The 23,917-nt window shown below is 41.1% G+C and overlaps 2 protein-coding genes across 6 annotated transcripts in view; both read right to left on the reverse strand.

The window, feature by feature from the left end:
- Nucleotides 1-690: 690 nt before the first annotated feature.
- Nucleotides 691-23,917, reverse strand: part of LOC121845348 (zinc finger protein 883-like) — a 35,891-nt gene continuing 12,664 nt past the window's right edge. For 2 of the 5 annotated variants that reach the window (XM_042316529.1, XM_042316528.1), the window contains exon 4: nt 691-3,393. In XM_042316529.1, coding sequence (XP_042172463.1) covers nt 1,448-3,393 — 1,946 coding nt within the window. In that variant the 3' untranslated portion in view covers nt 691-1,447. The other 3 variants (XM_042316526.1, XM_042316527.1, XM_042316525.1) reach the window with 3 other exon arrangements.
- On the reverse strand, nt 15,204-22,772 carry LOC121845349 (zinc finger protein 271-like). The gene is given in 5 exon segments (XM_042316531.1): nt 15,204-16,977; nt 16,980-17,267; nt 19,276-19,429; nt 21,736-21,794; nt 22,524-22,772. Coding segments are annotated over 4 exon segments (2,106 nt in total). The 5' UTR covers nt 21,745-21,794; nt 22,524-22,772; the 3' UTR covers nt 15,204-15,322.

The raw sequence follows: 23,917 nt of genomic DNA on the forward strand, positions 1-23,917 counted from the left end.
ACATATAGGAAGAAACATAATACTGTACCACAAGAGAAAGATACACTTACGAGTGCATTTGCCATTCTGGTAAAATGCATTGTCTATTGTATAGGACAGGAAGCCAAAGTAAGGCCATGAGAGCATAGGACAGCTGGACATACCAAGGTCAGAGGGACATACAAAGGAGGGGGTCAGCCAAATGACCAACTGATGGACTATAGACATAGGGCATATATTTTTAGGACATGAACAGAAGAGACACAAAGTCTACTAGTCCTAATAAGGACAAGCCAAACATAAGGGGCCCATAGGATAAGATGGGCATGTATTATTTTTGGGACATGAAGAGGTCCTGTCACCATTATAACTTGACTGAAAGCAGATATGGGTGTTATTGGGCGTGAACAAGCAGGATGCACAGATTGGGATATAATGGTGGCAGATGGACTGAGGGAAATAACTTAATTTGCATGTGGGATGGACTCATATGTTGTATGTGTATAAATCAGAGCCAGTGCTCTGGACAAGTGTGTGTTCCGTGGACCATCTAGGCTTCTGAAATGTTTGTATTAAAAGCCTATATTTAATTCACAAGTTCTTGTAAGTGTTATATTTTGTAACGATCCTCCACGACATCTCCTTCAAGAATGTTGGAAAAGCATTCCAGGTCACTACCTCATGAAGTTGGTTGAGATTATACCAAGAGTGTGCAAAGCTGTCATCAAGGCACAGGGTGGCTACCTTGAAAAATTGAACATATATTTTGCTTACTACATTATTCCATATGTGTTATTTCATTGTTTTGATGTCTTCACTATTATTATTATTCTACAATGTAGAAAATAGTAAAATACAGAAAAACCCTTGAATGATAAAGTGTGGACAAACTTTTGACTGGTACTGTACAATGATGAAAGTTGAAAGATATAAAATTAAAATCATTAAAATCATTGAAAACCAACGCAACAACATCATTTGACCACACTAATAGTATTTTTGACCACACTTCCTTATGTCTCATAAGCGACAGTAAAACCTGATGAAGGGTTTTAAAAAGAAATGTTAACATCTTTAGGACCAACAAAAATTATACAAGAGGCCTATGCTCCTTGTAAAAAAAAATGAATTATTATAGATTTCAAAAGTACATTTTAAAATTAATGTGATAAGCAGAAGTTGATCAGATAATGGATTTAATTATTAATCTATTGAATACATGAATACACACAGAGTATTGTTGAAACATTATTCTACATTATACAGTTATTTAATGGATAACAGGAGTTGATGAAATAAGATACAGCTCTGAACCCCACCACACACACAGCACTCCTACTCCAAGACGCTTGATACATATGGATCCAGAGCTGCATATTATGCGACACAGGTTACCATGGTAATCAGACTTAGTTAGAGAATGGGAAATGGATGACTCTTTACAAGATGCTTTCTATTGAAACTTTATTTAGGGATCTGGAAACGGTGCCGGAGAGGAGGGAGATGAAAGACGACATGTTTGTGATTTCTGGTGTTTTTTCAGTGACCCTGAATGAGCAAAGCTCTTTCCACATAGACAGGAGTAAGGTTTCTCTCCAGTGTGTATTCGCTGGTGTGTTGTCAGATTGAAATCTAGAGCAAAACTCTTCCCACACTGATCACAGCTATAAGGTCTCTCTCCAGTGTGTATTCGTTGGTGTATAGTTAGGGATCCTGATTGATTGAAGCTCTTCCCACACTGATCACAGCTATAAGGCTTCTCACCTGTGTGTATGCGTTGGTGTGCAGTCAGGGTGGAATCTTGAGCAAAACCCTTCCCACACTGATCACAGCTATAAGGCTTCTCTCCTGTGTGTATTCGTTGGTGTATAGTTAGGTATCCTGATTGATTGAAGCTCTTCCCACACTGATCACAGCTATAAGGCTTCTCTCCTGTGTGTATGCGTTGGTGTTTAGTCAGGACTCCTGATTGATTGAAGCTCTTCCCACACTGATCACAGCTATAAGGCTTCTCTCCTGTGTGTGTGCGCTGGTGTGCAGTCAGGTGTCCTGAGTTACTGAAGCTCTTCCCACAATGATAACAGCTATAAGGCTTCTCTCCTGTGTGTATGCGTTGGTGTAGAGTCAGGGATCCTGAATGATTGAAGCTCTTCCCACACTGATCACAGCTATAAGGCTTCTCTCCTGTGTGTATGCGTTGGTGTAGAGTCAGGGATCCTGAATGATTGAAGCTCTTCCCACACTGATCACAGCTATAAGGCTTCTCTCCTGTGTGTATGCGTTGGTGTTTAGTCAGGTCTCCTAATTGATTGAAGCTCTTCCCACACTGATCACAGCTATAATACGTCTCTCCTGTGTGTTTGCACTGGTGTTCAGTCAGGTGTCCTGACTTCCTGAAGCTCTTCCCACACTGAATACAGATATAAGGCTTCTCTCCTGTATGTATGCGTTGGTGTGAAGTCAGATTTCCTGAATGATTGAAGCTCTTCCCACACTGATCACAGCTATAAGGCTTCTCTCCTGTGTGTATGTATTGATGTGTAATCAGGGATCCTGAATGATTGAAGCTCTTCCCACACTGATCACAGCTATAAGGCTTCTCTCCTGTGTGTATGCGTTTGTGTGTAGTCAGAGTTCCGGACAGTGAAAAGCTCTTCCCACACTCTTCACAGCTATAAGGCTTCTCTCCTGTGTGTATGCGTTTGTGACAAGTCAGGTGTCCTGAGTTCTTGAAGCTCTTCCCACACTGATCACAGCTATAAGGCTTCTCTCCTGTGTGTATGCGTTGGTGTGTTGTCAGATCTCCTGATTGATTGAAGCTCTTTCCACACTGATCACAGCTGTAAGGCTTCTCTCCTGTGTGTATGCGTTGGTGTCTAGTCAGGTGTCCTGACTTCCGGAAGCTCTTCCCACACTGATCACAGCTGTAAGGCTTCTCTCCTGTGTGTATGTGTTTGTGTCTAGTCAAGTGTCCTGAGTTCCTGAAGCTCTTCCCACACTGATCACAGCTGTAAGGCTTCTCTCCTGTGTGTATGCGTTGGTGTGTTGTCAGGGCCCTTGATTGACTGAAGGTCATCCCACAATCAAAGCAGGGGTAAGGCCTCTCCCCTGTATGAATTCTCTGAGATTTTAAGGTTTTAGATGCAGCTAAACTCTTCCCGCACTGAGAGCAGTGGTACGGTTTCTCTCCAGTGTTACGCTGCTGGTAAATGATCAATTCCCTCTGTTTAGCAAAACTCTTCCCCCAGTCAAAGCAGCAGTGGTGAGGTTTCTTCCCTATACCTCTATGCCGGTGTTTATTGAAACGTCCTGATCTGGAGAGACTCTTCTCTGTCTTGTCAGCATCACGATGTTGTCGAGGCTCCCCAGATGACAAGCCTCTCCCGCTGAGAGAGCAACGGTTAGGGCTGTCCCCTGTGAAAGAAAGATATTGAATAGCATGGACATCTGAAATCAGGCTACCTGATGGGACTTTGATAAATGCTGAAAATTGGCAATCAAAATAAATGTACTACCACAGTGACCATATTATCTTTTAGAAGCATATTTGATTCTGATTTCGGACATATTAAGTTTGTATGTGAAAACTATTTCTAAGATGTGTACTTTCAGTTTCCCTGAACTCACTGCACTCGAGCAAAAGGAGGAAGCTTGCGCTGCTTGTGCTAGAACATGTGCAGATTAAATATGCCTCTATGAATCTGATGAAGGCCTTTACGTGGCCTAATACATTTTAAAAATTGCTCAGAAAACCAGGTGTTTTTAACAGCGTCACTTCGATTGTCAACTTAAGCCAATTAAGATAAGCAGAGTAAGGTGTTTAGGTGACTAATGCCATACTCGGCCTACTGCCACAACTAGTTTAATGTCAAATTATGATTGTGGATGTGTTGGATTCTTGCTTGAAATATACCTATTCATGTTACCATACTAGAACTTGTTGATTACCTTGCATGTAGAAGGAATGTATATGTTGGGGTCAATGGAGGGTGGATAGGAACTAAGTGTATGGGAAGTTATTGAGTGAGACAAGGGGGAGTGCAGAAAGTTAACACTCTCAAAACATGTTATTTCCTAAGGAGAGAGGCAAAGGGCAACAGTCTGGTTTCAGTCACTGATAAATTGGACAGCTGTGGATTAGAGAGGAGCGAGGAATTTGGGGGTAGGCCGATGAAGTGAGAAGAAACAGTCCTACTTGACACATATACTTCCACGCCCACCAGGTTCTAGCATCAGGCAAGGCCATGACAACACCAATGAGAGGAACCAATTAAGTTCCTGCCGAGCAACAGAAATGTATTGGCTGTTTTAGATGTGCAAGGAGTTGACTCCGCCTAGTAGGAGGATATAAATATATGTGCTTGTGTAATCATGTCTTTGCAGCTGTATGACCCAGTGGGTGAAGAATCTTGGATTGAGCCTTTCCAAGTTATGAGTTTTTACTCTGTTTGTTCAGAACCTAACACATGTAAACATACTCATTGTAAAGCACTAGTTATTTTGTTGCTTTGACAAAGTCCTTTCTGAAGGTTATTATGGATGTGATTAGTAATTAATTTACATCTGTCCCTCATTTTAAAGGTCTACCCTGTTACATGAACTGAACTCTTGTTTTAATATGGTGAAACTATTCTTTAAAAAAAAAAAAGGTTTTCAAAAGAAACATTGAACATCTAATAGTCAAATCAGAGTAAAAGCAGGTGAGCTGGTTCTACTCTATCGATTTACTGCTATTTTGTGGTGGGAAACTGAGCATCTCAACCCCTCTATCCAGACACAATAGAGATGTTTTAACAATAACTTTTTATGTTAAGACTGCATTCAATTCCTACTTCCTGTTGCACAATACTAGCTTCCATTCCCCCCGTCACAAGCAGATTCATGGCTGATTTAAAGGACCGTTTTACCCATGTAATCTGGTGGTTCTGTTGTTTTCAGTTGTCCCCTGTTACGGCCAACCCTGTTACTTTATTTGGCACATTGGCTCTTAGTGTAGTCATATTTTTATTCAATGTCTTGTTTTTTATGAAGTTGAACATGTGCTCTCTATTACAGAATGGTAAAATTAGGTGCATTTTTTACACATTTAAAAATGGGTGGAATGACCCAGATATTTTCATATATAATTTATCAATTAATGACTAAAGTGCATAAAGATGGCAGGATTCTGATATGACGTCACTGTTTTAGCACTATCCACTGAGTTCTGAAACTACGGTGTGTGACATTGAACAATGTTCCAATAAATCTACAATCACCGCCATCTTGAAGCTAAAATTGGGATCATGTTAAATGTGCTAATGTCCATACCAACAAAACAGTAAAGGAGAGCAATGTAGAATACAGTGAACTCAGCAAAAGGAGTAACTGCGCTATCGTTTCAGAAGCAGACTGTAGTCTAATCTACACACCATGGTTCTTACTTAATGAAATCAAATCTCCATCTTCCTTCTCTTCTTCTTCTCCTCTCTGCCCTGGTGTTTTCCTGCAGTCAACCAGACCCAGCAGTAAAGCGGTCCCGGGAGACGTTTGACCTGGGGACTCCGGGAGGGTGGAGGGGAACGGAATAGCTTTGTCCTGTTGGCCACAATAAATATTAAACAGTATCATTAAACCAAATATTTTATTAATTTAGTCCACACCTCTAATTTGGGTGTATCCCTAGAATATCAACTTTTTGCTTAAATGTTCAATCGTTCACAACTTCCTACTAATCTAATAGTATTGGGTTGGTGGAGGCATGGGCTAGTTTCCACCATATGTATTATACCAGTCATTATTTCAAAACGACTTGTATTTTTTCCCCATATATTTGTTTTTAATCTTTATTTTACTATGCAAGTCAGTTAAGAACAAATTCTTATTTTCAATGATTTGGGTTAACTGGTCTAGGGAACAGTGGGTTAACTGGTCTAGGAACAGTGGGTTAACTGTCTGTTCAGGGGCAGAACGACAGAGTTGTACCTTGTCAAGTCAGGGATTTGAACTTGCAACCGGTTCCGGTTACAAGTCCAACACTAACCACTAGGCTACCCTGTCGCCCCAATATACAGATGGATCAAAAGACCCAAGGACAGGTCAGACTGGACCAGCCTTTGTTGAACAGGAAAGTGAGGTGGCTGTCAGGAGACGTATTACAGACCACCTGGCTGTGTACATGGCAGAGCTGATGACCGTACTGCAGTGGGCAGAAGAAGTAAAACCAGACAGTGTAGTTATATGTTCTGACTCATGTGCTGCATTGATGAGTCTGCAATCATTTAGCTCACATAGCAGACAAGGAGCACTACATGAGGGAATTCAAATTCATGCCCAGGTGAGACAGATACAGTGGGGAGAATTCAAATGAATTACTTAAAAATCATACAATGTGATTCTCTTGATTTTTGTTTTAGATTCCGTCTCTCACAGTTGAAGTGTACCTATGATAAATATTCCAGACCTCTACATGCTTTGTAAGTAGGAAAACATGCATAATTGACAGTATATCAAATACTTGTTCTCCCCACTATAGGTGTCCATATAAGCTTTGCTTGGGTCCCGGCCCATGTGGGGGTGGAAGGGAATGAGGAAGTAGATGTGCTAGCTAAACAGGCCCTTAGGAGACAGGAAGTGGAGGTGCCAATGAGCAAAGCAGAGGCTGAGGGAATGATATGGGCAGTGGTGGTGCAGAGATGGCAGGAGCAGTGGAGCAGTGACAATAAGGGCAGGCCTCTATTCACTGTGGTGGTGCAGAGATGGCAGGAGCAGTGGAGCAGTGACAATAAGGGCAGGCCTCTATTCATTGTTTATATTTTAGTCATTTAGCAGAAACTCTTATCTAGAGCGACTTACAGGAGCAATTAGGGTTAAGTTGCTCAGAGGCACAAACAGATTTTTTCACCTAGTCGGCTCGGGTTACTGGCCCAACGCTCTAAACCACTAGGCTACCTGCCACCCCTATTCCAGGTACAGAGTAAAGTAGGGGAGGATGGTAGGAATGGACAAGGCTAAGAGTAGGACACAGCCAGCTGAATAAGTGATTAAATGTGATAGGAAATCATTCAACAGGAAGATGTGATTACTGCCAGGAAACAGAGACAGTGGAGAATGTACTGATACAGTGTGGGCAGTATGATAGGGAAACAGAGACAGTGGAGAATGTACTGATACAGTGTGGGCAGTATGATAGGGAAACAGAGACAGTGGAGAATGTACTGATACAGTGTGGGCAGTATGATAGGGAAACAGAGACAGTGGAGAATGTACTGATACAGTGTGGGCAGTATGATAGGGAAACAGAGACAGTGGAGAATGTACTGATACAGTGTGTGCAGTATGATGGGGAAACAGAGAGACTGATCCAGTATGAGGGAGAAAGGGGTACAGGAATTGAGTTTGATACATGTACTGAGTAGAACATTGTTAGATACAGTTGCAAATATTTATCTTTAAGAGAAACGGGTTAGGCAGATAGGATTTAGTTCCTTGATCCCCGTCACTGGCCCACACTCTAATACAGTAGGTGGCATAATGCACCATAACGTTGAGTGTCAACCACCAATAAACCCCACAGGAGATGATGTATTTTCAGTATCTGGTCATATAATGGATCATCTGACTTTCAAATCAGTGATGAACAATTGCACACTTTGGGAGGAAGGATAAATAATTAAGTAAGAAACACAGATTCCTATGCATGATACATTAGTAGGTTACTTTTCTGAAGGAAAAAAAAACTAGTTTTATCCTCATGTTTTTTTGTCCAGTTATTTAAGCCAAACACAGAAATGTGGAGGATCAAAGATGATGAAAACTAGGCCTAGACATTTATACAACACAGCAGACCTATACTGTTAAAAGGAAACCAGACTTACCGGATCCATTGAGGAAGCTATTGCTCCTTTATCAGACAACTTGTTATATAAATGATATCCTGAATTGCAAAAAAACAAAACAAAAAACAAAAGTCAACAGTAGTATAGTTACTTTGTTTAAGTGTTCACAAGAGGTCTGCCGGAAGGCGTGATTTCCTTCAGCAGTAAGGGGCAATATCATGTATATTCATACCTCTCTACATAAAACCCATTGGGTGACTGGTTGAGTTATCTTAAGTGCTTCACGTTACTGAGGCCTAAACGAAACAAAACATGGCGGACAATTTATCTTACTTCGGATCTGAAACCTAATAGTAAACATCAACTTCAATGACAATTAACATAAAGTTAAAACACGAATCTTACATTCCTGCCCCACAATAACATTGTCGCCGAGGATGGCTAGATAACGTTAGTGTTTGATTCAGATCATCCGTTTTGTCATAAAACAGCCTAGCTAGGTAGCGAAATGATAACTAGACTCGGGAGTTCGTGTGGGACATATGTGCTTCAGGAGTCTGTGGGTTTGATATTATTCCACCATGGGCAACAACAACTGGCTACTAGTTCGTTTTCTGACAAATGTTCAACTCAGAGCCAGTTTATCCACTGACCATCGCATTTGAAAGAACAACAGGCAGGCTAGTTAGTATTCTGGCTCACACTGGCCATGCAGTAGCAAAATACACAGCTATCTCGATTTAAGAGTTCCTGGTAGAGATATTTAAAGAAATGAGAATATAGGAACCCCATTCGGTAATGAATGGAGGAAAGTATATCGCCTCACCCAGCAGACGGTCGACCAATCTTGTTCACGGTGTCATGCTGGGTCACAAGGTTGCTAAACGAATCGTCACTCAATCCTTTCTCATAGTCCGGGAATGAGTCGAGAAACCTGCATATTTTCCTCCGCAGTAAATAATGTCCCGATTCCAAATCTATACGATATTACAGAGAACAAGGAAATTATCTCACATGCGGGAAAAGATTTGCAATGACCAGATTCGATTTATTCTTCTTCAGTGGGCTTTAATGGTGGGTGGCATCCAATATCTTGCATTACCGCCCCCAACTGGACGTTAGTATAAATCCATTATACTTCAGGGACAGGCAGAAATGTACGCAATTACTGTATTTCTCGGTGGAAAATGGACGAGTGTCATGCTTTTTCAATTTCAGTCTGGGGAGGGATTAGTATTTTATTTATTTAGTCCAGGGGAGAGTCATGTAATGACAGTATTTGTCACCATTTTGGAACTTACGTACTGAATTACCATTCAACTTCGTGGTACAACCCTGCTCTCTCTCTCTCTCTCTCTCTCTGAATTCAATTTAAGAGTCTTTAATGGCATGGGAAGCATATGATTACATTGCCAAAGTAAGTGAAATAGATCATAAATAAAAGTGAAATAAACAATTTAAAAAATTGACAGTAAACAACTCACATAAGTTTCAAAAGAATAAAGACATTTCAAATGTCATATTAAAATCAAATTGTATTGGTCACATACACGTGTTTAGTAGATGTTATTGCAGGTGTCGAAAAATGCTTGTTATTCTAGCTCTGACAGTGCAGTAATATCTAACAATTTCACAACATATACCCAATACACACAAATATAAGTAAGGAATGGAATTAAGAATATATACATATATTGACGAGTGATGTCAGAGCAGATTGAACTAAGATACAATAGAAAAGTATAGAATACTGTATATACATATGAGATGAGTAATGCAAAATATGTAAACATTATCAAAGTGACTAATGATCCATTTCTTAAAGTGGCCAGTGATTTCTAGGCTATGTCTATAGGCAGGAGCCTCTAATGTGCTAATGATGGCTGTTTAACATTCTGATGGCCTTGAGATAGAAGCTGTTTTTCAGTCTCTCGGTCCTAGCTTTGATGCACCAGCGCTGACCTTTTCAGTTTGTTAGTGATGTGTACACCAAGTAACTTGAAGGGTTCCACCTTCTCCACTACGGTCCCATCGATGTGGATAGGGGGGTGCACCCTCTACCGGTCCCATCGATGTGGATAGGGGGGTGCACCCTCTACCGGTCCCATCGATGTGGATAGGGGGGTGCACCCTCTACCGGTCCCATCGATGTGGATAGGGGGGTGCACCCTCTACTATTTCCTGAAGTCGACAATCATCTCCTTTGTTTTGTTGACATTGAGTGAGAGGTTATTTTCCTGGCCCCACACTCCCAGAGCCCTCACCTCCTCCCTGTAAGCTGTCTCGTCATTGTTGGTAATCAAGCCTACTGCTGTTGTGTCGTCTGCAAACTTGATGATTGAGTTGGAGGTGTGCTTGACAGTACTTACTGTACTCTTCTGTCCACAATCATCTCCTTTGTTTTGTTGACATTGAGTGAGAAGTGCAAATAGTTAAAGTAGAAAAGGGAAAATAAAGAAATATAGGTGTTATTTACAATGGTGTTTGTTCTTTGTGTGTGCCCTTTTCTTGTGGCAACAGGTAACAAATATTGCTACTGTGATTGCACACCGTGGTATTTTACCCAATAGATATGGCAATTTATCAAAATTGGATTTGTTTTCGAATTCGTTGTGGGTCTGTTTAATCTGAGGGAAATATGTGTCTCTATGGTCATACATTGGGCAGGAGGTTAGGAAGTACAGCTCAGTTTCCACCTCATTTTGTGGGCAGTGTGCACAGCATGTTTTTCTCGAGAGCCTGGTCTGCCTACGGCAGCCTTTCTCAATTGCCAGCCTATGCTCACTGAGTCTGTACATAGTCAAAGATTTCCTTAATTTTGGGTCAGTCACAGTGGTCAGGTATTCTGCCACTGTGTACTCTCTGTTTAGGCCAAATAGCATTCTAGTTTGCATAGTTTTGTAAATTCTTTCCAATATGTCAAGGAAATATATTTTTCTTTTCTCATAATTTGGTTAGGTATAATTGTGTTTCTGTCCTGGGGCTCTGTGGGGCCTGTTTGTGAACAGAGGCCCAGGACCAGCTTGCTTAGGGGCTCTTCTCCAGATGAATTTCTCTGCAGGTCTGGGAATCGCTTCCTTTTAGGTTGTTGTAGAATTTAATAGGTCTTTACTGGATTTAGATAATTAGTGGTTATTGGCCTAATTCTGCTATGCAGGCATTATTTGGTGTTTTACATTGTACACAGGGGATATTTTTGCAGAATTCTGCATGCAGAGTCTCAATTTGATGTTTGTGCCATTTAGTGAAATATTGGTTGGTGAGCGGACCCCAGACCTCACAACCATAAAGGGCAAGGGGTTCTAAACAGATCCTAATTGGTATGTCAAAATGTGTGTTCCTTTTGATGGCATAGAAGGCCCTTCTTGCCTTGTCTCTCAGATCGTTCACAGCTTTGTGGAAGTTACCTGTAGCGCTGATGTTTAGGCTGAGATATGTATAGTTTTTTGTGTGCTCTAGGGCAATGGTATCTAGATGGAAGTTGTATTAGTGGTCCTGGCAACTGGACCTTTTTTGGAACACCATTATTTTTGTCTTACTGAGATTTACTTTCAGGGTCCGGGTCTGACAGAATCTGTGCAGAAGATCTAGATGCTGCTGTAGTTCCTCCTTGGTTGGGGTCGGAAGCACCAGATCATCAACAAACAGTAGACATTTGACTTCAGATTTTAGTAGGGTGAGGCCAGGTGCTGCAGACTGTTCTAGTGCCCGCGCCAATTTGTTGACATATATGTTGAAGAGGGTGGGGCTTAAGCTGCATCCCTGTCTCACCCCTGCGGATTAAATACACCTCTATAACTCTGATTAAAGTGTTTACATGTCCTAATAATTCTAAAGAATTCTCAGAAAACCAGGTGTTTTTAAAGGCGTATGCTTACTTCGGTTATGACCTTACACCAATTAAGATCAGCAGAGTAAGATGTTTACATGACTAATGACACACTTAGCCTACTGCCATAATCAGTTTAATAGGAAATTATTAGTGTGCATGTAAAGCCCTAGTTATTTGGTTACCAGTGGTGTGAAGTACTGAAGTAAAAATACTTAAAGCACTACATAAGTCGTTTTCTTGTGTATCTGTACTTTACTATTCATATTTTTTACAACTTTTACTTCACTACATCGCTAAAGAATATAATGTACTTTTTACTCCATACATTTTCCTGATACCCAAAAGTACTCATTACATTTTGAATGCTTAGCAGGACAGGAAAATTGTCCAATTCACATATTTATCAAGAGAACATGCCTGGTCATCCCTACTGCCTCCGATCTGGTGGACTGACTAGACACAAATGCTTTGTTTGTAAATGATGTCTGAGTGTTGGATTGAGCCCCTGGCTATCTGTAAATTTAAAAAATAAGAAAATGGTACTGTCTGCTTTGCCTAATATAAGGAATTTAAAATGAGTCTTAACCTCGGGTTTGGGTGCATCCCTCGAATATCTCTTGTTCCTTTAATGTTCACTCGTTCAAAACGACCCGCAAATCTAAGAGCATTGGCTGGTGGAGGCATGCACTAGTTTCCACCATATTTCATTTTTTTATTTTACTAGGCAAGTCAGTTAAGAACAAATTCTTATTTTCAATGACGGCCTAGGAACAGTGGGTTAACTGCCTGTTCAGGGGCAGAAGATTCGAACATGCAAGTTACTAGTCCAACGAGGCTACCCTGCCGCCCAGTCATTTCCTATCAAACAGTGAAGAAGAGGAGAAGCAAGAGGGATAACTGGGCCCAAAATCTGGCTTCTGGCTTATTTGATCATATATACAGTTCGTAACGAGTTGGTTGTTAGGTGTGTATTGGCAAAAGTAGGACACGTGACATCCCAACAACTTTTGAGGGTTGCTATACAGAAGACAGTCCTATTTGGTAAAATACCAAGTCTATATTATGGCAAGAACAGCTCAAATAAGCAAAGAGAAACGACAGTCCATCATGACTTTAAGACATTCAATCCGGAAAGTGCAATCACAAAAACCATTGAGCGCTATGATGAAACTGGCACTCTTGAGGACCGCCACAGGAAAGAGTTACCTCTGCTGCAGAGGATAAGTTCATTAGAGGTACCAGACTCAGAAATCGGTAATTAACTGCACCTCAAATTGCAGCCCAAATAAATGCTTCAGAGTTCAAGTAACAGACACATCTCAACATCAACTGTTCAGAGGAGACTGTGTGAATCAGACCTTCATGGTTGAATTGCAGGCAAGAAACCACTACTAAAGGACACAAATAAGAATTAGAGACTTGCTTGGGCCAAGAAACACGAGCAATGGACATTAGACCGGTGGAAATCTGTTCTTTGGTCTGATGAGTCCAGATTTTGGTTTTTGGTTCCAAACATCATTGTGAGACGTGGAATAAGGGAAAGGGGGATACCTAGTCAGTTGTCCAACAGAATGTATTCAACTGAAATGTGTCTTCTACATTTAACCCAACCCCTCTGAATAGGTGAACAGATGATCTCTGCATGTGTGGATCCCACCGTGAAACAGGGAGGTGTTATGGTGTGGTGGTGCTTTGCTGGTGACACTGTCTGTGATTTATTTAGAATTCAAGGTGCACACTTAACCAGCATGGCTACCACAGCATTCTGCAGCAATACGCCATCCCATCTGGTTTGCGCTTAGTGGGACTATCATTGTTTTTCAACAGGACAATGACCCAAAACACACCTCCAGGCTGTGTAAGGGCTATTTGACCAAGAATGAGAGTGATGGAGTGCTGCATCAGATGACCTGGCATCTACAATCACCAGATCTCAACCCAACTGAGATGGTTTGGGATGAGCTGGACCGCAGAGTGAAGGAAAAGCTGCCAAAAAGGGCTCAGCATATGTGGGAACTCTGTGGGAGCAAGATGTACATATAGGAAGAAACATAATACTGTACCACAAGAGAAAGATACACTTACGAGTGCATTTGCCATTCTGGTAAAATGCATTGTCTATTGTATAGGACAGGAAGCCAAAGTAAGGCCATGAGAGCATAGGACAGCTGGACATACCAAGGTCAGAGGGACATACAAAGGAGGGGGTCAGCCAAATGACCAACTGATGGACTATAGACATAGGGCATATATTTTTAGGACATGAACAGAAGAGACACAAAGTCTACTAGTCCTAATAAGGACAAGCCAAACATAAGGGGCCCATAGGATAAGATGGGCATGTATTATTTTTGTGACATGAAGAGGTCCTGTCACCATTATAACTTGACTGAAAGCAGATATGGGTGTTATCGAGCTGAACAAGCAGGATGCACAGATTGGGATATAATGGTGGCAGATGGACTGAGGGAAATAATTTCATTTGCATGTGGGATGGACTCATATGTTGTATGTGTATAAATCAGAGCTAGAGCTCTGGAAAAGGGTGTGTTCCGTGGACCATCTAGGCTTCTGAAATGTTTGTATTAAAAGCCTATATTTAATTCACAAGTTCTTGTAAGTGTTATATTTTGTAACGATCCTCCACGACATCTCCTTCAAGAATGTTGGAAAAGCATTCCAGGTCACTACCTCATGAAGTTGGTTGAGATTATACCAAGAGTGTGCAAAGCTGTCATCAAGGCACAGGGTGGCTACCTTGAAAAATTGAACATATATTTTGCTTACTACATTATTCCATATGTGTTATTTCATTGTTTTGATGTCTTCACTATTATTATTATTCTACAATGTAGAAAACAGTAAAATAAAGAAAAACCCTGTAATGATTAAGGACAAACTTTTGACTGGTTCTGTACAACAAGGAAAGTTGAAAGATATACCCATTAAAATCATTGAAAACAAATGCAACAACATCATTTGACCACACTAATAGTATTTTTGACCACACTTCCTTATGTCTCATAAGCGACAGTAAAACCTGATTGAAAGGTGGAAAGATAGCTTTGTCCTGTTGGCCACAATAAATATTAAACAGTATCATTAAACCAAATATTTTAAATTTAGTCCACACCTCTAATTTGGGTCCATTAAAATCATTGAAAACCAACGCAACAACATCATTTGACCACACTAATAGTATTTTTGACCACACTTCCTTATGTCTCATAAGCGACAGTAAAACCTGATGAAGGGTTTTAAAAAGAAATGTTAACATCTTTAGGACCAACAAAAATTATACAAGAGGCCTATGCTCCTTGTAAAAAAATGAATTATTATAGATTTCAAAAGTACATTTTAAAATTAATGTGATAAGCAGAAGTTGATCAGATAATGGATTTAATTATTAATCTATTGAATACATGAATACACACAGAGTATTGTTGAAACATTATTCTACATTATACAGTTATTTAATGGATAACAGGAGTTGATGAAATAAGATACAGCTCTGAACCCCACCACACACACAGCACACTCCTACTCCCCCACACAGAACTCCTACTCCAAGACGCTTGATACATATGGATCCAGAGCTGCATATTATGCGACACATGTTACCATGGTAATCAGACTTAGTTAGAGAATGGGAAATGGATGACTCTATACAAGATGTTTTCTATTGAAACTGTATTTAGGGATCTGGAACCGGTGCCGGAGAGGAGGGAGATGAAAGAAAACATGTTTGTGATTTCTGGTGTTTTTTCAGTGACCCTGAATGAGCAAAGCTCTTTCCACATAGACAGGAGTAAGGTTTCTCTCCAGTGTGTATTCGCTGGTGTGGTGTCAGATTGAAATCTTGAGCAAAACTCTTCCCACACTGATCACAGCTATAAGGTCTCTCTCCAGTGTGTATGCGTTGGTGTATAGTTAGGGATCCTGATTGATTGAAGCTCTTCCCACACTGATCACAGCTATAAGGCTTCTCACCTGTGTGTATGCGTTGGTGTGCAGTCAGGGTGGAATCTTGAGCAAAACCCTTCCCACACTGATCACAGCTATAAGGCTTCTCTCCTGTGTGTATTCGTTGGTGTATAGTTAGGTATCCTGATTGATTGAAGCTCTTCCCACACTGATCACAGCTATAAGGCTTCTCTCCTGTGTGTATGCGTTGGTGTTTAGTCAGGACTCCTGATTGATTGAAGCTCTTCCCACACTGATCACAGCTATAAGGCTTCTCTCCTGTGTGTGTGCGCTGGTGTGCAGTCAGGTGTCCTGAGTTACTGAAGCTCTTCCCACAATGATAACAGCTATAAGGCTTCTCTCCTGTGTGTATGCGTTGGTGTGTAGTCAGGTCTCCTGATTGATTGAAGCTCTTCCCACACTGATCACAGCTATAAGGCTTCTCTCCTGTGTGTATACGTTGGTGTGTAACCAGGGATCCTGAATGATTGAAGCTCTTCCCACACTGATCACAGCTATAAGGCTTCTCTCCTGTGTGTATGCGTTGGTGTTTAGTCAGGTCTCCTAATTGATTGAAGCTCTTCCCACACTGATCACAGCTATAATATGTCTCTCCTGTGTGTTTGCACTGGTGTTCAGTCAGGTGTCCTGACTTCCTGAAGCTCTTCCCACACTGAATACAGATATAAGGCTTCTCTCCTGTATGTATGCGTTGGTGTGAAGTCAGATTTCCTGAATGATTGAAGCTCTTCCCACACTGATCACAGCTATAAGGCTTCTCTCCTGTGTGTATGTATTGATGTGTAATCAGGGATCCTGAATGATTGAAGCTCTTCCCACACTGATCACAGCTATAAGGCTTCTCTCCTGTGTGTATGCGTTTGTGTGTAGTCAGAGTTCCGGACAGTGAAAAGCTCTTCCCACACTCTTCACAGCTATAAGGCTTCTCTCCTGTGTGTATGCGTTTGTGACTAGTCAGGTGTCCTGAGTTCTTGAAGCTCTTCCCACACTGATCACAGCTATAAGGCTTCTCTCCTGTGTGTATGCGTTGGTGTGTTGTCAGATCTCCTGATTGATTGAAGCTCTTTCCACACTGATCACAGCTGTAAGGCTTCTCTCCTGTGTGTATGCGTTGGTGTCTAGTCAGGTGTCCTGACTTCCGGAAGCTCTTCCCACACTGATCACAGCTGTAAGGCTTCTCTCCTGTGTGTATGTGTTTGTGTCTAGTCAAGTGTCCTGAGTTCCTGAAGCTCTTCCCACACTGATCACAGCTGTAAGGCTTCTCTCCTGTGTGTATGCGTTGGTGTGTTGTCAGGGCCCTTGATTGACTGAAGGTCATCCCACAATCAAAGCAGGGGTAAGGCCTCTCCCTGTATGAATTCTCTGAGATTTTAAGGTTTTAGATGCAGCTAAACTCTTCCCGCACTGAGAGCAGTGGTACGGTTTCTCTCCAGTGTTACACTGCTGGTAAATGATCAATTCCCTCTGTTTAGCAAAACTCTTCCCCCAGTCAAAGCAGCAGTGGTGAGGTTTCTTCCCTATACCTCTATGCCGGTGTTTATTGAAACGTCCTGATCTGGAGAGACTCTTCTCTGTCTTGTCAGCATCACGATGTTGTCGAGGCTCCCCAGATGACAAGCCTCTCCCGCTGAGAGAGCAACGGTCAGGGCTGTCCCCTGTGAAAGAAAGATATTGAATAGCATGGACATCTGAAATCAGGCTACCTGATGGGACTTTGATAAATGCTGAAAATTGGCAATCAAAATAAATGTACTACCACAGTGACCATATTATCTTTTAGAAGCATATTTGATTCTGATTTCGGACATATTAAGTTTGTATGTGAAAACTATTTCTAAGATGTGTACTTTCAGTTTCCCTGAACTCACTGCACTCGAGCAAAAGGAGGAAGCTTGCGCTGCTTGTGCTAGAACATGTGCAGATTAAATATGCCTCTATGAATCTGATGAAGGCCTTTGTGGCCTAATACATTTTAAAAATTGCTCAGAAAACCAGGTGTTTTTAACAGCGTCACTTGATTGTCAACTTAAGCCAATTAAGATAAGCAGAGTAAGGTGTTTAGGTGACTAATGCCATACTCGGCCTACTGCCACAACTAGTTTAATGTCAAATTATGATTGTGGATGTGTTGGATTCTTGCTTGAAATATACCTATTCATGTTACCATACTAGAACTTGTTGATTACCTTGCATGTAGAAGGAATGTATATGTTGGGGTCAATGGAGGGTGGATAGGAACTAAGTGTATGGAAAGTTACTGAGTGAGACAAGGGGGAGTGCAGAAAGTTAACACTCTCAAAACATGTTATTTCCTAAGGAGAGAGGCAAAGGGCAACAGTCTGGTTTCAGTCACTGATAAATTGGACAGCTGTGGATTAGAGAGGAGCGAGGAATTTGGGGGTAGGCCGATGAAGTGAGAAGAAACAGTCCTACTTGACACATATACTTCCACGCCCACCAAGGTTCTAGCATCAGGCAAGGCCATGACAACACCAATGAGAGGAACCAATTAAGTTCCTGCCGAGCAACAGAAATGTATTGGCTGTTTTAGATGTGCAAGGAGTTGACTCCGCCTAGTAGGAGGATATAAATATATGTGCTTGTGTAATCATGTCTTTGCAGCTGTATGACCCAGTGGGTGAAGAATCTTGGATTGAGCCTTTCCAAGTTATGAGTTTTTACTCTGTTTGTTCAGAACCTAACACATGTAAACATACTCATTGTAAAGCACTAGTTATTTTGTTGCTTTGACAAAGTCCTTTCTGAAGGTTATTATGGATGTGATTAGTAATTAATTTACATCTGTCCCTCATTTTAAAGGTCTACCCTGTTACATGAACTGAACTCTTGTTTTAATATGGTGAAACTATTCTTTAAAAAAAAAAAAGGTTTTCAAAAGAAACATTGAACATCTAATAGTCAAATCAGAGTAAAAGCAGGTGGTTCTACTCTATCGATTTACTGCTATTTTGTGGTGGGAAACTGAGCATCTCAACCCCTCTATCCAGACACAGACATGATAGAGATGTTTTAACAATAACTTTTTATGTTAAGACTGCATTCAATTACTACTTCCTGTTGCACAATACTAGCTTCCATTCCCCCCGTCACAAGCAGATTCATGGCTGATTTAAAGGACCGTTTTACCCATGTAATCTGGTGGTTCTGTTGTTTTCAGTAGTCCCCTGTTACGGCCAACCCTGTTACTTTATTTGGCACATTGAATAAAAATATGACTACACTAAGTGCCAATGTCTTGTTTTTTATGAAGTTGAACATGTGCTCTTTATTACAGAATGGTAAAATTAGGTGCATTTTTTACACATTTAAAAATGGGTGGAATGACCCAGATATTTTCATATATAATTGATCAATTAATGACTAAAGTGCATAAAGATGGCAGGATTCTGATATGACGTCACTGTTTTAGCACTATCCACTGAGTTCTGAAACTACGGTGCGCGACATTGAACAATGTTCCAATAAATCTACAATCACCGCCATCTTGAAGCTAAAATTGGGATCATGTTAAATGTGCTAATGTCCATACCAACAAAACAGTAAAGGAGAGCAATGTAGAATACAGTGAACTCAGCAAAAGGAGTAACTGCGCTATCGTTTCAGAAGCAGACTGTAGTCTAATCTACACACCATGGTTCTTACTTAATGAAATCAAATCTCCATCTTCCTTCTCTTCTTCTTCTCCTCTCTGCCCTGGTGTTTTCCTGCAGTCAACCAGACCCAGCAGTAAAGCGGTCCCGGGAGACGTTTGACCTGGGGACTCCGGGAGGGTGGAGGGGAACGGAATAGCTTTGTCCTGTTGGCCACAATAAATATTAAACAGTATCATTAAACCAAATATTTTATTAATTTAGTCCACACCTCTAATTTGGGTGTATCCCTAGAATATCAACTTTTTGCTTAAATGTTCAATCGTTCACAACTTCCTACTAATCTAATAGTATTGGGTTGGTGGAGGCATGGGCTAGTTTCCACCATATGTATTATACCAGTCATTACCTTTCAAAACGACTTGTATTTTTTTCCCCATATATTTGTTTTTAACCTTTATTTTACTAGGCAAGTCAGTTAAGAACAAATTCTTATTTTCAATGACGGCCTAGGAACAGTGGGTTAACTGGTCTAGGGAACAGCGTCACTGGTCGCGTTAACTGGTCTAGGAACAGTGGTTTAACTGTCTTTTTAGGGGCAGAACGACAGAGTTGTACCTTGTCAAGTCAGGGATTTGAACTTGCAACCGGTTCCGGTTACAAGTCCAACACTAACCACTAGGCTACCCTGTCGCCCCAATATACAGATGGATCAAAAGACCCAAGGACAGGTCAGACTGGACCAGCCTTTGTTGAACAGGAAAGTGAGGTGGCTGTCAGGAGACGTATTACAGACCACCTGGCTGTGTACATGGCAGAGCTGATGACCGTACTGCAGTGGGCAGAAGAAGTAAAACCAGACAGTGTAGTTATATGTTCTGACTCATGTGCTGCATTGATGAGTCTGCAATCATTTAGCTCACATAGCAGACAAGGAGCACTACATGAGGGAATTCAAATTCATGCCCAGGTGAGACAGATACAGTGGGGAGAATTCAAATGAATTACTTAAAAATCATACAATGTGATTCTCTTGATTTTTGTTTTAGATTCCGTCTCTCACAGTTGAAGTGTACCTATGATAAATATTCCAGACCTCTACATGCTTTGTAAGTAGGAAAACATGCATAATTGACAGTATATCAAATACTTGTTCTCCCCACTATAGGTGTCCATATAAGCTTTGCTTGGGTCCCGGCCCATGTGGGGGTGGAAGGGAATGAGGAAGTAGATGTGCTAGCTAAACAGGCCCTTAGGAGACAGGAAGTGGAGGTGCCAATGAGCAAAGCAGAGGCTGAGGGAATGATATGGGCAGTGGTGGTGCAGAGATGGCAGGAGCAGTGGAGCAGTGACAATAAGGGCAGGCCTCTATTCACTGTGGTGGTGCAGAGATGGCAGGAGCAGTGGAGCAGTGACAATAAGGGCAGGCCTCTATTCATTGTTTATATTTTAGTCATTTAGCAGAAACTCTTATCTAGAGCGACTTACAGGAGCAATTAGGTTAAGTTGCTCAGAGGCACACAAACAGATTTTTTCACCTAGTCGGCTCGGGTTACTGGCCCAACGCTCTAAACCACTAGGCTACCTGCCACCCCTATTCCAGGTACAGAGTAAAGTAGGGGAGGATGGTAGGAATGGACAAGGCTAAGAGTAGGACACAGCCAGCTGAATAAGTGATTAAATGTGATAGGAAATCATTCAACAGGAAGATGTGATTACTGCCAGGAAACAGAGACAGTGGAGAATGTACTGATACAGTGTGGGCAGTATGATAGGGAAACAGAGACAGTGGAGAATGTACTGATACAGTGTGGGCAGTATGATGGGGAAACAGAGACAGTGGAGAATGTACTGATACAGTGTGGGCAGTATGATAGGGAAACAGAGACAGTGGAGAATGTACTGATACAGTGTGGGCAGTATGATAGGGAAACAGAGACAGTGGAGAATGTACTGATACAGTGTGTGCAGTATGATGGGGAAACAGAGAGACTGATCCAGTATGAGGGAGAAAGGGGTACAGGAATTGAGTTTGATACGTGTACTGAGTAGAACATTGTTAGATACAGTTGCAAATATTTATCTTTAAGAGAAACGGGTTAGGCAGATAGGATTTAGTTCCTTGATCCCTGTCACTGGCCCACACTCCAATACAGTAGGTGGCGTAATGCACCATAACGTTGAGTGTCAACCACCAATAAACCCCACAGGAGATGATGTATTTTCAGTATCTGGTCATATAATGGATCATCTGACTTTCAAATCAGTGATGAACAATTGCACACTTTGGGAGGAAGGATAAATAATTAAGTAAGAAACACAGATTCCTATGCATGATACATTAGTAGGTTACTTTTCTGAAGGAAAAAAAAAACGAGTTTTATCCTCATGTTTTTTTGTCCAGTTATTTAAGCCAAACACAGAAATGTGGAGGATCAAAGATGATGAAAACTAGGCCTAGACATTTATACAACACAGCAGACCTATACTGTTAAAAGGAAACCAGACTTACCGGATCCATTGAGGAAGCTATTGCTCCTTTATCAGACAACTTGTTATATAAATGATATCCTGAATTGCAAAAAAAACAAAACAAAAAACAAAAGTCAACAGTAGTATAGTTACTTTGTTTAAGTGTTCACAAGAGGTCTGCCGGAAGGCTTGATTTCCTTCAGCAGTAAGGGGCAATATCATGTATATTCATACCTCTCTACATAAAACCCATTGGGTGACTGGTTGAGTTATCTTAAGTGCTTCACGTTACTGAGGCCTAAACGAAACAAAACATGGCGGACAATTTATCTTACTTCGGATCTGAAACCTAATAGTAAACATCAACTTCAATGACAATTAACATAAAGTTAAAACACGAATCTTACATTCCTGCCCCACAATAACATTGTCGCCGAGGATGGCTAGATAACGTTAGTGTTTGATTCAGATCATCCGTTTTGTCATAAAACAGCCTAGCTAGGTAGCGAAATGATAACTAGACTCGGGAGTTCGTGTGGGACATATGTGCTTCAGGAGTCTGTGGGTTTGATATTATTCCACCATGGGCAACAACAACTGGCTACTAGTTCGTTTTCTGACAAATGTTCAACTCAGAGCCAGTTTATCCACTGACCATCGCATTTGAAAGAACAACAGGCTGGCTAGTTAGTATTCTGGCTCACACTGGCCATGCAGTAGCAAAATACACAGCTATCTCGATTTAAGAGTTCCTGGTAGAGATATTTAAAGAAATGAGAATATAGGAACCCCATTCGGTAATGAATGGAGGAACGTATATCGCCTCACCCAGCAGACGGTCGACCAATCTTGTTCACGGTGTCATGCTGGGTCACAAGGTTGCTAAACGAATCGTCACTCAAGCCTTTCTCATAGTCAGGGAATGAGTCGAGAAACCTGCATATTTTCCTCCGCAGTAAATAATGTCCCGATTCCAAATCTATACGATATTACAGAGAACAAGTAAATTATCTCACATGCGGGAAAAGATTTGCAATGACCAGATTCGATTTATTCTTCTTCAGTGGGCTTTAATGGTGGGTGGCATCCAATATCTTGCATTACCGCCCCCAACTGGACGTTAGTATAAATCCATTATACTTCAGGGACAGGCAGAAATGTACGCAATTACTGTATTTCTCGGTGGAAAATGGACGAGTGTCATGCTTTTTCAATTTCAGTCTGGGGAGGGATTAGTATTTTATTTATTTAGTCCAGGGGAGAGTCATGTAATGACAGTATTTGTCACCATTTTGGAACTTACGTACTGAATTACCATTCAACTTCGTGGTACAACCCTGCTCTCTCTCTCTCTCTCTCTCTCTGAATTCAATTTAAGAGTCTTTAATGGCATGGGAAGCATATGATTACATTGCCAAAGTAAGTGAAATAGATCATAAATAAAAGTGAAATAAACAATTTAAAAAATTGACAGTAAACAACTCACATAAGTTTCAAAAGAATAAAGACATTTCAAATGTCATATTAAAATCAAATTGTATTGGTCACATACACGTGTTTAGTAGATGTTATTGCAGGTGTCGAAAAATGCTTGTTATTCTAGCTCTGACAGTGCAGTAATATCTAACAATTTCACAACATATACCCAATACACACAAATATAAGTAAGGAATGGAATTAAGAATATATACATATATTGACGAGTGATGTCAGAGCAGATTGAACTAAGATACAATAGAAAAGTATAGAATACTGTATATACATATGAGATGAGTAATGCAAAATATGTAAACATTATCAAAGTGACTAATGATCCATTTCTTAAAGTGGCCAGTGATTTCTAGGCTATGTCTATAGGCAGGAGCCTCTAATGTGCTAATGATGGCTGTTTAACATTCTGATGGCCTTGAGATAGAAGCTGTTTTTCAGTCTCTCGGTCCTAGCTTTGATGCACCAGTGCTGACCTTTTCAGTTTGTTAGTGATGTGTACACCAAGTAACTTGAAGGGTTCCACCTTCTCCACTACGGTCCCATCGATGTGGATAGGGGGGTGCACCCTCTACCGGTCCCATCGATGTGGATAGGGGGGTGCACCCTCTACCGGTCCCATCGGGTGCACCCTCTACCGGTCCCATCGATGTGGATAGGGGGGTGCACCCTCTACCGGTCCCATCGATGTGGATAGGGGGGTGCACCCTCTACTATTTCCTGAAGTCGACAAT

Source organism: Oncorhynchus tshawytscha, unplaced genomic scaffold (genome assembly GCF_018296145.1).
Source record: "Oncorhynchus tshawytscha isolate Ot180627B unplaced genomic scaffold, Otsh_v2.0 Un_contig_7588_pilon_pilon, whole genome shotgun sequence".
In the NCBI taxonomy this organism is placed as follows: domain Eukaryota; kingdom Metazoa; phylum Chordata; class Actinopteri; order Salmoniformes; family Salmonidae; genus Oncorhynchus; species Oncorhynchus tshawytscha.